This window comes from Notothenia rossii (genome assembly GCF_949606895.1).
Source record: "Notothenia rossii genome assembly, chromosome: 1".
Taxonomy (NCBI): Eukaryota; Metazoa; Chordata; class Actinopteri; order Perciformes; family Nototheniidae; genus Notothenia; species Notothenia rossii.
Window position 1 is genome coordinate 81615701 of NC_136912.1, and position 14877 is coordinate 81630577.

Sequence of the window (14877 nt, forward strand, 5' to 3'; positions counted from 1 at the left end):
CCTGTTTCAAGAAAGCTACAAATATCAATAAACCATGGAGGCGTTAAAACTGCAAAGCCCTCGCTGCTCTGGGAAAGTGTTAATATTTTACCAACAAGAAGCCTCCCGTTCCGTTCCTTCAGGTTCTCTTCCATATCTAAGGACTACCGAGGATAAACACATCCGGGCGGCTCTATTCTTGGGTTAATAATGAACAGGTGAGAAATTACTTAGACAGACGGAGATGGAAATTGATTTTTTTTTAAGTGTTGCCTCATTATCCCATGTGGGGCACTTTATCCAGTACCGCAGTAACACAACACCAGACAACTTGGTTTGTGTAATTTCAAGGTCATATGGGTGTTATGGTTCTGTGTGTGCACTGACAGAATGGGGGTCGGCGGTCTAGATTGAGATTGTATAGATTGTCTGGAAGCATGGCCATTAGTGAGGGACTAATTAGGGGAGACCAAGTGATCTCCAGTACCGGTCGAAGCCAAGATTCATAAATAAGTAAGTGCTGGAGCAGCTTGGTCGCTTAATTAACAAAGCGTGAAAAAAGGGCGTGAATCCCAAGAGGCATAAACCCAATCTGGTTACAAGGGTGGGCTATCGGCAGCAATCCTGTCGATCTTGGTGGCATTGATTGATGGCAAGCCAAATTGAATCCCCAATCATCACCACCGTTTTAGCTCCTGCTCCCCTGGGGATTTCCAGAGGCCAAAAGTGGCACAAGGGGTATTGTTTTTGTATCCCTTTTCTGACACTAGTGCCATAAAAACATGAAACCCTCCACCACTTTTCTTCCCTGCTCACTTGACCATCACCATCTGCCCAGGGGTTATCTGACCCCTGTGTGTGTTCTTGCTCACACTTTCATGTCTCCAACGATTGTTTTCACACTCTAAGCTGTTTGGCTGAGGTATTTAAAACCCAGACACCTCATGCAACTCCAACTTAGACACCCTCTAGTCACCCCCTGAAGCAACATATTGCATTACAACCCACTGAGGCACTCATGCCTTTGTTTTTGGAGTTCTTCTTTTTGCACTAATCTTTTTTATTGTCCAAGCTGACAAGCAAGGAACATGTTTTGTAAAAAAAAGCCGTTGGAGACATGCTAAAAGAAAGTGCATGTCAGACCTGTCATGTCAGGATACAATGTTGGTCAGTGGAATGAAGGGGGATGACATGCATTTGCAATGCGTATAAACTGCAGACTTTCTTCTCTCCATACACAATAGGGCAACTCCTCTTGACTGTAAAGACCTTATCAAGTAGTAGGCAATAACAAAGGGTCTCAGAGCGGTAAAAAGCATCTGTCTCATAGCTGCTTACTGTCACTGTGGGAGTTTTATATCACAAGGACGTGAGATAACACCGAAAGGAAAATAATACTGCAATTAGGACCTACTGTAACTGTGATAAGCATCGCTCACAGTAGAAGGAACTGAAAAAAGGGCAAGGGCGGAACAATGGACAAAAAGGATGGGATAAAAAAGAAAGGATGAGAATGACATAGACTGAGAGCAAGGCTGGGAAAGGGACAAATCCACTGAGAGTGACAGGGAGGTGAAGAAAGGGAAGGTAAACAGAATACAAAAGAAGGCTTTGTCTCCAAAGGACTTTTCCTGAATGCTCACCTTTTTTGGGAGAAAGCCTTGAACCTTTCTGGTCTTCTTCTTTGGAAGGCCGTAGCGCCAAGCTGTCTGGCCGGCATGATACAGCTTAAAGTTGGTGGTACTTGGTGAACCTCTTTAAATACATTAAAATTGATGGTACTTGGTGAATACCATGCAGTTATAAAACCCCAGACTTCCTCTAATCAAATAGCAATGAAATATATTGGTCCATATAAATCAATGACCATCTGAAACAAAGGTAAACATTGCCACTCAATAAAAGAAACCAAATGTTGAAAAATGACACCATGCTTTGTTCCTGTTGATAACCTAGTTTAACAAGGCTTTACATTTCTCAGACAGGAAACAATGAGCAGGCAATAAAAAAACACAATGTGCGCTCATATAAGCTCATATTATGTTATTGTTTACTCACTTGCCCCCTCTGCCTTTTGTTTAACTCTGATTGTGTCGTAACATCTGCCATTGACTAATTCATTCTCAAATAATCTTGACATTGTAGCAAAATGTTTCCAGTGATCTGCACTGGCCTGCTTCTCAGATTCATAAAAAAAAAAAGGTCAGAGTCCGTCCAGACTGCATCAAAGCAGAGACCTTTCATCTGGGACCAGTGTGTGAGTGTGTGAGCAAGATACAGAGACTGGGGGTAAAGGAATTGGTGAATAGCAATGGATCTCTCTTCCCAGGCCAAATCCTGTATGGGAGGAAGCTACATGGTGTGAAAGTTGAGGCTTGGTCGATGGCAAGCGTCCAAGTCAGGAGATTACAGTTTCTCAGCTCACATGGATCTCACAATCTCAAACCGACAGCGGTTCTGTCTCTTCTCTGCTTTTCAAACTCATTCCTGTTCTTACTTCACTTTCCTTCCTCCCAACCTAAATGTAATTGACCTCGACCCCTTGAAACCTTTGGCCTTCTCTAAACACCTTTTGACATGAACTGGCTTGCTCATAAACAGAACTAACTGGCTTTTGAAAATTGAAAACCTGTCTTTTGCTTCTCTCTCATCACTTTCCATGGCCTCAGACACACACAGCTCCAACTTTGAGAGGCTGTAAAAACGGATAACCTTTCTGACTTTGACTCTGTAGGTGGGGGAGTGGACCATGCAGAGAGTTGGACCCAACATAAACACTGCTCACCTAGCCAAGCTCAAATGCCAGAGTAGGGCGGGGCAGAATGTACCTCACAGCCAAGAAGGGGCATCCCTGGAAGCGGATGAGCTTGCACCTGGCTGAAATCCGCCACCTGCTATGTCCAGCCTTCCCATGATGTTGGAATCCACATTGCTAACACGCTAGTCTTGCAAAGGTAAAAGGAAGGTCAGATACCATGTATGAACTCTAAGAAGACGTATTGCCTTCTTGATCTTTTTTTAATCCCCTCTCGCTCTTTCATTTCACACACATACATGCACACTGCAACACACCATCAAAACACCATATTTCTGGGGAACCAAAGCGGATAAGAAATGAGAAGCCTTTGAACTGCCTGGATGTTTCAAGCCCCTCTTCTCTACTCGATCTCTGAGCTCCCCTGCTGCTCTGTTGGGACGTGGAGAAAGGAGCTGATCGATGGAGTCTGACAGCAATGCAATGAATGGAACCAGCTGATTGATTCATTAGCAGAGGAGTGAGTGGATGTAGGCTCGGACACTAAGAAGTGTGTGTGTGTGTGTGTGTGTGTGTGTGTGTGTGTGTGTGTGTGTGTGTGTGTGTGTGTGTGTGTGTGTGTGTGTGTGTGTGTGTGTGTGTGTGTGTGTGTGTGTGTGTGTGTGTGTGTGTGTGTGTGTGTGTGTGTGTGTGTGTGTGTGTGTGTGTGTGTGTGTGTGTGTGTGTGTGTGTGTGTGTGTGTGTGTGTCTGTGTCTGTGTGTGTGTGTGTGTGTGTGTGTGTGTGTGTGTGTTTGTGCGCGTGTGAAAATAGTGTTGGGGCTTATGTGAATGTGTATTGAGCGGAGATCATGCGTGTGTACGGCTGTGAGATTAAGCAACTGTCACGATTGGTGTGTTAAGTGTGTATGTGTGATTTGAGAGGTCATAAGGGATTTCGATAGGGTGTGAGAGGGGAAAGGGAAGCTGTTTATGGCCTGACTTGGCACAGAGGGAGGGGGTCAGCCACTATTGTCTAGTGCTTTCATCTGCTTCATTGCAATTAGTCTTTCACAGCACTAGTTGTCAATTCCCTGTTAAAATCACAGCTAACAAACACCATGCCACAAAGGCAAACATGTATAATATATATGGTACATTGCATGAATAAACATTATTTTTTCAAAGTTGAGTTCGCAGTTTGGACATCATGAAAACATGTCTGTGTTAAAAAGAACATCACATATGTCAACCTTTTGCAGTCGATTGCATCTTACTATCAAAAGGAAAACACCCTGCCAAAAACTGGCTTTCTTTTAACAGTGCAACATCTCTCTGAACTGCCTGAAGCTGATAGAAAACCCACAGGGTGGCCTCACTTCCCTTGTCCTCTGTCTGCTGCTGGATACCATAAGTGTATCTGTGTCCCGCTGTCACACCGACCAATTTCCTCCACTCTACCAAATGGACAGGTGTTAAGACCATCTGAACAACACAAGACCAAAAGCAACACCTCAACATTTGTTTGATTGCCCATGTGACATTCCTGCATCAATAATGGCTAGTAAAGTTTATGGGCCTTCCTTTCGTTGCCCTCTAAACATTGCAATCACTTAAACATAAAGTCACTGTGTCACTAAAACTTTGTACAACTTGAGCCAAGGTTAAATAAATGCTCTTCACAGCTGGCAGTGCTTCCAGGAGGCTGCTGCGTGGAACCATGGGGATTATGTAAATATCTGGACAAAAGGTCACGTGTGATTGTTGCTGTTGCCACTGAAATGTGTTGGAGTCACTGTGTGTGAGCTGTGCAGAAGAGTGTGTTTAAGTTGTCCAATGTGAATTTGGAGCACACTTGATAAGAGAGCAGGGGTCTGTTAAACCTGCTGCTGTTCTCAAGAAAACCAAAAGGGAAAGGGAGAAATATTTAATAGAAGTGGGGAGCCCTCCTCTTGCCTGCAGGCCTTTTGAAGTGTAGATGAAGAGCAGGTGGTGAGTGCTTTTGACACCAAGGATGAGAAGTGGGGCAGAATAAGGTGTAATAACAGCCATCTGCAACACTGTGAACAGGAACACTCACACATAGACCCCTTACCAAGTTAAATATACACTGTTTAAACCCTCTTGTTCTCACACAAGCATTACAGTTAACAACAATGGGCAATTGAAGCCATCCCATCATTCATGAACTCGGATTTTCCCTTAAAGCCATTTGAATCATCACCTATAGACTTTTTACACTGTGCTGATGGTACCAAGCTCTGGAGCTATAGGTCCTGTGCCTCGAGAGGTCCCACTACCACCAAGCTATGGTTAAACTCAACAAATAAATGTCCCTCCCCTTTTCTCCCCCCATCTCTCCTTATATTTGACAAGACAGGCAAGGGCTGAAACCAGGTGATTTGGCCTTTTCCCTCCCTCAAGGCATATTGTTTTATAGCAGCTCCACTATCCAGACAGATGTTACTAGCTATTTTTTTAAAGACACATATCAAAGATGTTTTTCTGCTCCATCGGCTAAATTAGTTACAACAGCCTGTACCTCGTAAAGAAGGTAGGTGGAGGCCCTGAAGCCTACTCCCCCAAACTCCACCCTGTGTTCCTTTAAATATCTCTGTGCTCGCCAAGTGACGAGTGGCATAATGGCTGTTTCAAGTCCATACAGGTTCTTAGTCATTTCTCATAAGTGCTCTATGGTCCTACATGGAAAGAGTACAACTACCCTGGTGTGCAGGCTGGCCAAACTGACAAAAAGAGGTCAAGCGAAAACCTCTGACCCAGTCTCCAACTGTGCTTTTGACCCGGTTTGTTCAAGTAAATGCTTATGTGTGTCAATGAGCCGTCGAAAGTTGCACAGTCGGTCTCTCAAAATATACACATCCTCTTTCAGTGTATTTTTATTCGCCACTGGAAAAGGATAAACCCCTGGAGCTTGATTGTGTTAGAACAGCTATTGTTGAGAAGGACCAAGACCAGCCTTGAGGATCAACCCCCCCCCCCCCCCAAATGGGTCATAGGACGTGGGTGGAGAGTGGGTGGAAAGCACAGCAGGTCCTAACTCACTTTATAATCTAGACATTTTGACACATGGTAATTCAGCTGCACTTTATGGACATCCGGTGCAGACAGGGCCTATAAAACGCCAGATCTAATGGGCATTAATATTATGTCAAACATTTTATCAGAATTTTCAAAGCAATTAATATCATTCTGTAAGGACCAAAGAGAGGGAACATCCCTGTCTGAGTCATCTGAGCAATGTGAAACCCCCATCATACATCAACACACGCTATAAAACTATCATATACTGTGCATTCCCACGACAAAAAATTAACAGGTTCTGAATAAGACATTGAGTTAAAAATGGTTTGGTAGTAGTGGGGCGTGAAATTGAGCAGCATTTGGGTTTTGAGGATCCAGTTTTTACTGTAATGACAGGACTGACAGTTAATGGTGTCACCATCTCTTTGCTGCCATCACACAACTTTTTGTTTTGTTATAATTTAAATCACCTTAGTTAGAGGATTAGGCACACTTTCCCCCAGCGATTCACACACAAACAATTCCCAATCCTTGTAACCTTTCAAACACTCACTCCTACCCTGAGAAGTATTACCCATACAGCTCTCCCTGAGTGCAAAATCTCTGTTTCTCTTACTCTGTTGTTCTCCCTGTGTGTGTGTGTGTGTGTGTGTGTGTGTGTGTGTGTGTGTGTGTGTGTGTGTGTGTGTGTGTGTGTGTGTGTGTGTGTGTGTGTGTGTGTGTGTGTGTGTGTGTGTGTGTGTGTGTGTGTGTGTGTGTGTGTGTGTGTGTGTGTGTGTGTGTGTGTGTGTGTGTGTGTGTGTGTGTGTGTGTGTGTGTGTCTCTCTCTCTTGTTCTGCTCGGCTGACTCCAGACACCAGCAGTGCGTCTGTGCAGTGAGCAGGCCCAGACACATTTGCCCTCCCCTGCCTGCTCTCGGTGGTGGGTGTCAAAGACCTGCCATCCCACAAGGCCCCTCTGTCGGATGCCAGGATGGACTGCACACACAAATGCCATATTCAAAAGCAGCCATACACGCTATCTGCATGCCCACATACATATTTGGAAAAAATCATACCTTCATAAAGTTGACACTATGTGTTGTTCTCAAGTGTTACTTGGATCAACAGACACATGTTATGACCTAAATTGACATGTGTTTAACTGTGATCACAATACTGATGTCAAAGTCATGTCACATGAACTACTTTGGTGTCAATTTACAATGTCATATGTATTACTATACTGAGCTAGAGTGACTCATATGTGTGTAAATAAATTGCCATTGACATTAGATTCTCTAAAAAATATGTAACTAAATGTGGAGGTCACTTTCAACACTAATAACCTACAAAACATATTATATTACTTTAATTATAATATGCTACACTCATCTTCCTCTCACAGCATGTCGCTGCTGGTTTTATATTCTCTTTCTGTTGATCCTGTTTCACAAGCGAAAGGAAGAAATAACCTAAACTGCACGCTGTAGTCTTAACAAATACAGTAAACAAGATGACCATTGTCATAATTTGTCTCGTCTAATTTGTCTCATCTCCGACTCCACAGTACAGTGCTACAGAACCAAAGCTGATTTCCTGCTTGGTCCACTCCCTGGCCTGAGAAGGCCCCAGCAGGCCTAACACGGCTGTTGCTTGCCGACATTTGAAATTCCAGATCGGTGAATCTTTCCCATGCACCACATGAGCCGTGAACCATCAGTTGGTGCACATGAGTGCTCCCGCAGGCCCGATGCATCTGTAAAGTCTGTCAACTCTGCGGCTCTCTGATTCAAATCTGCCCTATATCCAAACCACCTCACAGCTCCCCCCCATTCTGTCCCACCCCAACTGCTAAAATGTCGTCATTCACTCCCTCGTCTGCCTGAGCGCCTTACACCAATCTGAACCTAAGTCACTGTACATCTGTTCAACATGGCTGCTGCCTAGCATATGACCTACCGACTGACTGTGTTCCCCGTTGAGGTCAATACACCAGGATAATGCTGAAAGTGATGGACGACGTCTCCTTGATTTAGTTATTATTCTAAATGAGTGCAAATCTGTGAATCTTGAGATGGATGTGAATACATTTGCTAATGTATTACTCAAGCAAGCTTTCAAAATAGATTAAAATGCACTACCAAGAGGAGGTTTAAAAAAATGTTAACCTTATCTTATTTTTTATTTATTTATTTAAAATGTTATAAGATTATATAGAACAAAAATAATAACATTAATACCCAAAATAGACAATACAGTGGAATATTTAAATTCATTTAAAAATGTTATCAAATGTACAATTTCCCTGCTAATAAAATAAATGAATGTAATTGTAGATTGTGTCTAAATTACTGCAGGCAGTAATAGCAATAATAATAATAATAATAATAATAATAATAATAATAAATGGTTTCCCATTATTACTTATGTCATTATTATTGTAAACCCTTTGTGCCCATTGAGCATCAGTGACTTTTGCAATTGTAACCGAAGTCTTCCTTTAAACAGCCAATTGTTGCAGTAGCTAAGCATTGATAAATATCCTTATGAATTTTTTATTTATGATACAGAGAGGACAGTTAGGCAATGTCCAAATCAAACCTGATTCTGCGGTTTTAAAAGGCTGACCAGTGCTGATTCGCACGATCAATAAATCCGCATTAATTGACACTTTGAACAGCCTTCATGTGTTGTGTGCGCGTCATAATATAAATCTGTGCAGCTGTATCTTATTTTGTGGAGTAAAATAGCATATTCATCTATACAACCTTATAGATATATAGATAGATAGATAGATAGATAGATAGATAGATAGATAGATAGATAGATAGATAGATAGATAGATAGATAGATAGATAGATAGATAGATAGATAGATAGATAGCCTTGATGTAATTTACCATTTTGCTGACCTATGCATTTCCTTCGGGAATGATTCATTAGTGGAATTGCCAGAATGACTTTGCTTTTATTTTGCTAATTCACTTTCACGCCTCTTTAGCACGTACCCACTCGGACTTTGAATGGGCATGTCAAAGCCACCATAGAAGCACTAACAGTTCCCTTTGTCACTTCAATTGTGACCCTAAATATATTTGTTCAGTCATTTGCTTTTGAATGTTATGCAGAGGATCTCCTGGAGTAAAGTTTAACATAGGAGCTTCACTGTGAGTTCTGCTCGGGCCACACACGACTAATGCTGCCTGCGCTCTTAAATAAAGTCTGCTGCATGCAGGCCGATCGGACATCAAGTGTGCCGGACAAAATGGTCCTTCGTCATTCATGTTAATTGAGTTTTAGCGAGAGGCACACCTCCTGAATACATTAAAAGTCCTAAAGAAGAATTTATTAATTTAATTAATATTAAACAAAACTTAAAAACAACTAAGTAGCAATATAGCATGCTTCTTTTCGATTAATTAAGGGTTAAAAAATACGTAGGCTAAGTTAAACATTCATTAGTAGCTATTTCCATAAAATTGCGAAAAATCACCCGCCTTACAACCTTACACCCACCACACATAAGCTTACGAACGTTTTATATTTGTGGGAATAGAGTTTACGCATATTTTCCATCCAACATTCCCTCTGTGCCGAATACCGTATCTGCAACAGATCATAAGCATTTGTATTCTTTAATTCACATATTTTTGTAAGGGGGCTTTTTTGTCTGATTATCTTTAACTGGAATTGGTCATTTACACACCACATTCTATTATTGCCCCAGCTTCACGTCTGATCATATCTATAATAAAAGAATGATCATGGCGAATGGGCTTCCTCTGCTAAAGAAATGCAGGATGAATCATGTGAGAAAGTTGGATGATAAATGTGCCAATTGTAAACAGGCACAGGAAAGCTCCTGTGGAGGTGTGATCTCACCCAAGTAAAAACATAAACATGTGCGCTTCAAAAGGTCCTGGTTGTGCGTAATCACTCCACGAAATGCACCGCCATAAATAGAAAAAAACACATGGAGAGGGAGAGGGGAACCCTGAGCTGCAACTGTCTACAAAAGCCCATTTGTCTTACGTTTAGACAGCAAATTCTTCCAGGTGAGGGTTGTTTAACCCAACAAGCATCACGGGGGTGACGTTTTTGTCATAATAAATATACACGCAAAACTGTTTAAATGAACAAATTAAGTTCTGGCACATAAAGCGGGACACTGTATACGTTTGTTGACCTACAACTCCATCTAAGGCTTACATGTCGGTGGTTTAGGAGTAAAACGGTAATATATCTTCAGTCAACAACAGGAGAGCATGAAAACAATAAATGATGTTAAACAGCATCGAAGTGGGGACTGCCCTTATGGCCTTGCCTGGATATCATTTTGATGTCTGTTTTCATTCCTTTTTTTCTGCTTCATCCTTCCATCCAACGTATTTTACAAGGAGCAACCACATCGCCTGTGAGCTACAGAGGACTGTCATTGACGCAATCTATCTCCTCAGCATACTGATAGCAGCAGTTCAACAGCCAAGGCCTTTATACTCACCGTGGACCATGTTACGTTGACCCTTAGCAGAATTGCAGCAATGTAGCTCTCATTTCTCGAAAAACAAAAAACATTTTTATTTTATACTGAAAATAATTGAAGTGGAAGTAGAGGTCGTGATCCTCAGACAATTCACATTAAAATCCTTGGAATATCCAAAAAAGCGAAAAGAAAAGCCCAGAGCCACAAGACAATCATTATGAGAAGATTACCAAATACAAAAAAAACATATAAAACCACTCATTATTATTTTATAGGTCTTATTTCAGCCACATTGACGCACCCATTAAGCTCAATTAGATCAAGTGTATAAACAAAATCATATTATTATTATTAATTATGTATGTTTCCAGACACTAAGAACTCAGAAAGGAGTGAAAGGCTGGGTGTAATAGGCCCATCGTTAAATAATTATTCGTAAATAAAATTACAATATTGAAAGTGTTGTTTACCTTCTACATGTAGGCTACATTTCATAAACTGATGTGAACAATAACACCCCCCCCCCCCCCCCCCCCCACCAAAAAAAACGGGGGTAAAACAAAAAAGGAAACATTAATTAATTACGAGCAGTTTCTCGGGCTGTCTGACCCAGGGACCCGGAGAGACGCACGGGGAAACTTCTCCAACAGGCCGTTTGTTTCTCTCTACATCGCCATAAACCCAGGTATCCAAGAAAGAAGTCGCAGCAGCGGTCATTAATCACCCGTTTGTATTAAAAGCTTTGGTAAACCCTCAGCCAGGTTAGCCGGGTACAATTTATGGCATCACTTATGGAGGGAATAGATTGTTCTAACGAAATACATAAACTCAAAGCCCGTGCGCAGCCAGCTCCGCATTATTGTCGAGAAAACACCTCTCTCTTTTCTCCTTTTCCCTCTCCCTCGCTCTCAGTATGCCTCTGGTGCCCCAAACTTCTGAACAACAAGAATCCACTCATCCATTCAAGACATGTGTTTTAAGTCAGAGATTCCCTATTGGGGTCCGGGGACCTATAGGGGTCAGTGTGAGAGGGGTTCAGTGCAAAAATAAAGAACTAGACATTTTCAAAATAGTTTTCGTCAGGAGAAGTAGGCTATGTTCAAAATAAAATAATGAAAGCCATTTACATCCAGTGGGCTGTAATTAATTTAGTTTACTTTATTCAACAGCAAAATTGCCCCTAAGTTTGTTTGATGATTGCTTCTAATAGGCTCTGTGAACAATTAAGTCACTTCTGAATTGGGACTCTTATCATAGCCTACCAGGGCTGCCCTTCTTATTTAATTGCAGCAATACAACATTATCAGATAAGCTTCACACTTGTTTTACCAAAGGAAACGTCTACTCGTGTTTTCTATTCGTCTTGTTCTGGCAGAGGTAGCAGTTGCAAAAAGCAATTTAGTCAGAAGGGTGATTTCAAAGTAATCAAGAAGCAGCGTATACACTTTTCTCAGCACCAACTGTTCCAGGCCCACGGAGGGTTTCTTGCATTAGGGTTAATACAATAAGGAAGTAAGTTAATAAATATAATTAAATCAAATGCAGGCAAGCCTAATCTTCATATGAAATATTTTTCGTTTTGAAGGTGTTAGATATTTAGTCCTAAAACGACCTTTGAGTGAAATAAAATGACGTTTCCTTTCGGTTCAATGCTTTATATTTAATTTACAGCATATGTCCACGTATTCACTGCATATAGCTGATGTTGGCTTTCAAGGCGTTGACGTCAAGAAGAAAATTGCCAAGCAAAGTAAAAGTTGCTTTAAAAAATAATTGGTCCTTTTAATAACTTGACTGAGGTATTTCACTCGTTATACATTGTGTGGACAGGTCGAGAAACAAGCTGAGAGAGAAAGGCGTTTACTGAGCCAATGGCCCACTGTCCTACTTTCCTACTGGCATTACAAGCCAACCGGGAGCCTCGCCTGGGCTCCAGCATTCATAGTTCAAGCTTTAGGCCCCTTTCAACCTTATTTCCACTGTTACTTATTCCCATTCCCCTAAACAGAGCAGAGTGAGACATTCCGTAATGTAGCAAAGGAATAATAGAAGAGTGGGACACTATCTCGCAGTGGGGAAGACAGATAGAATTTCCCATTGATTTTACGCACGGCAAACATCAACACTCAGCTAAAACAGATGGCGTTGTTATTGGAAGCAACGGTTATGAAATATGAATGTAAATCAATCAATGCCACTTTAAGAAAAAGCACTAAATACGCGAAAATCCTATCAATACAGATAAAGAGTCGGGCAGTTTACTTGAATGTATGAACAAAATAACATTCTGGGTTTTAAAGCGTTTCTCAAGTGTAAAACAATAATGTGAGTATAATAATAGACTGTTATCATTTTTTGAGTGTGTACTTTGACCCTAAAGTGATAGTCCACATGTCAAAAGGCCAAACTGGCGAACAGCACATAAATACACGCAGCCGACCTGGGGGAAGTGTCTGGGGGGGCTTGGAGCCGCGACTCCCCGATGAGATACAGTGTGGAGCTAATTTCCTTTAAGTTACGAAGAAAGCACTAGCATTCAACAATAGCTCATGTAACCAAAAAGAATACACAACCACTACCATTGAAATGGATGAGGCTTTGTTGATGCGCATTACAATTGTGTATTGAAACCTTTACTGGCCAGTGGCCACAGCGCCTGGTTGCGCAAAGCCACTAATTCCATTAGAGATCCCTTAAAACGACCCAGATGGCCAAGTCGAACATTATACGTTAGTTTTTAATTGGAGAATGATACAACATGTAGAATGTGGGTATAGAGGAGCCTCACCCGCTGCGGTGCCCATGCAGCCTTAGAGAGGCTTGGGTGCTGGCTCACTTGATAAGCAGGGAAATACGCTTTAGGCATCGTACAACTGGATATGAAATGTCTTACCTTCAACGGAGGACACCAAAGGCAGCAAGATGCTGCATAAAAGCAGAAAGTAATCCATTGTCATGAAGCAGTCAGGATGGACATGTAAATAGACCCAGGAGAGAGAGCGAAGGGAACACAATCCTGGGTGATCCGACGCTCCACGCACCCCCGTCCCAGTCCCTGTCCCAGCGGTGTCAAGGCTCCAGCACCAGAGTTACCCCCATTCACCAAAACACGTAAAGGTAGGAGTTCGGAGGATATAACACCCTCTGTGTAAAATGTGTGAATACAGCAGTCCTTCTCGATTTTCAATTATCTCGAAGGTGCCTTGTTAAACCAGAGAAAAGGCAGCGAGCGCAAGTCTTTCAGTCCCTTCCTCTCCTATTAAGCGAATCAGTTGAAAACAGGTAGTCCAGTCCGAGGTCACCATCCGGAGAATATTTCCAGCATTAATTATTTGTAAATCAATGGTGGGAAAAATAAAAAAGCAGCTTTTGCGAAAAGATCCAAATAGTTTCTCTGTGGTTACAGGAGCAGAGGCAGAGAGAGCCACACTTGTGTCAGAGCCATGGTTTACAGTCCCAGCCAGGCATGTGCACGCTCACATGCGTCCACGATCGAGTCGTATTCCTGTGAAGAAACAGCCTCGCGGTTTATTGATATGTATTCCCTGAGCGAATGTATCAGCTTCTGCTGCAGTGTGGACCGTCTGCTTCGTTCGGCTCGTGCACTGGAATGAAGCACACGGCTGTAGAGGAATAACGGCAGAGTAGAGAAGTGAGAGAGAGACAAAAAAGAGAGAGATAGAGAGAGAGACAGAGAGGGGGAGAGGGAAGGAGGGGGGGCAGCACAAGGAGGAGGGGTTACGGCTGAAGCAGCTGCATTGAAAAAAATGTCTACCTTGACAATGATTTCGTCTCATATTTATTATCAAAATAAAATACGTTTTTGGGGTGCATTTCTATCTTTTCACTTATTTTCAGTGCAGTCTAAAATTCAAATGTGCATGCCAAACGAACTGCTCTCCCAACTACTTGATTAAACATTTATGGGACAAAAATATTTCTTGGATATTTTTTTTAATAACTTGTGCAACATGTTAAATTGTATTTTTGCTTGAAATGTTGAGTTACTGCAAGGCTGGAATAAATAGCTTAATTGTCGATTTGTGTTTTATTTATTTATTATACAGCGCGTTTCTGTGTCTATCTCTTCCTTGGACTCAGCTCGTGCGCAGAGATGGACACACAGCGCCTCCCTGCGGGTCGCCCCGTTTCGATGCAAAGGAGAGTGGAAGTTTCTGCTGACTTCTTTCTTTCATTGAAAACATTTCTCTTCAACTGCTTGACTTAAAATAAAAAAATATTACGAGAAAGCTCTAGTTCTTTCTGGACGCTATTCGGGGATGTTTTTTATGAAAGTGATTCAATGCATTTTATCCTAAACCTAGTTCGGAAAAAAGATTTGGATGAACACAATATGCAATGTAGCTACGACTTCAACTCCAATGATACGCTCAAGAGAATCTTCAAAGTGTTCTACTAATGTCGATTTAAGAGTCCGTGGCATTGGGAGTTTTCTGTTAAATTTATGACAGCTGAACAACTTTCCTGGACTCGGCGCTTTTACTTGAGCGGAACATATAACTGCACAGCTATTTAAATCGCCCGTTTGTGTTTATAATATATCGAGACATTAAAATGATTTGCTGGGACAAAAGGAAGCAGACAGTGTTTTTTTCCTGTAGGATTATGGACCTGCCATTTACTTTTCCTCTTCCTTGGAT

The 14877-nt window shown here is 41.8% G+C and overlaps 1 protein-coding gene across 21 annotated transcripts in view; it reads right to left on the reverse strand.

The window, feature by feature from the left end:
- The window catches only part of ephb3b (eph receptor B3b), a 63166-nt gene extending 49326 nt beyond the window's left edge, over positions 1 to 13840 (reverse strand). For all 21 annotated transcript variants that reach the window (XM_079674940.1, XM_079674937.1, XM_079674936.1 and 18 more), the window contains exon 1: positions 13110 to 13840. In XM_079674940.1, coding sequence (XP_079531066.1) covers positions 13110 to 13173 — 64 coding nt within the window. In that variant the 5' untranslated portion in view covers positions 13174 to 13840. The remainder of the gene's footprint in view (positions 1 to 13109) is intronic.
- Positions 13841 to 14877: the final 1037 nt, after the last annotated feature.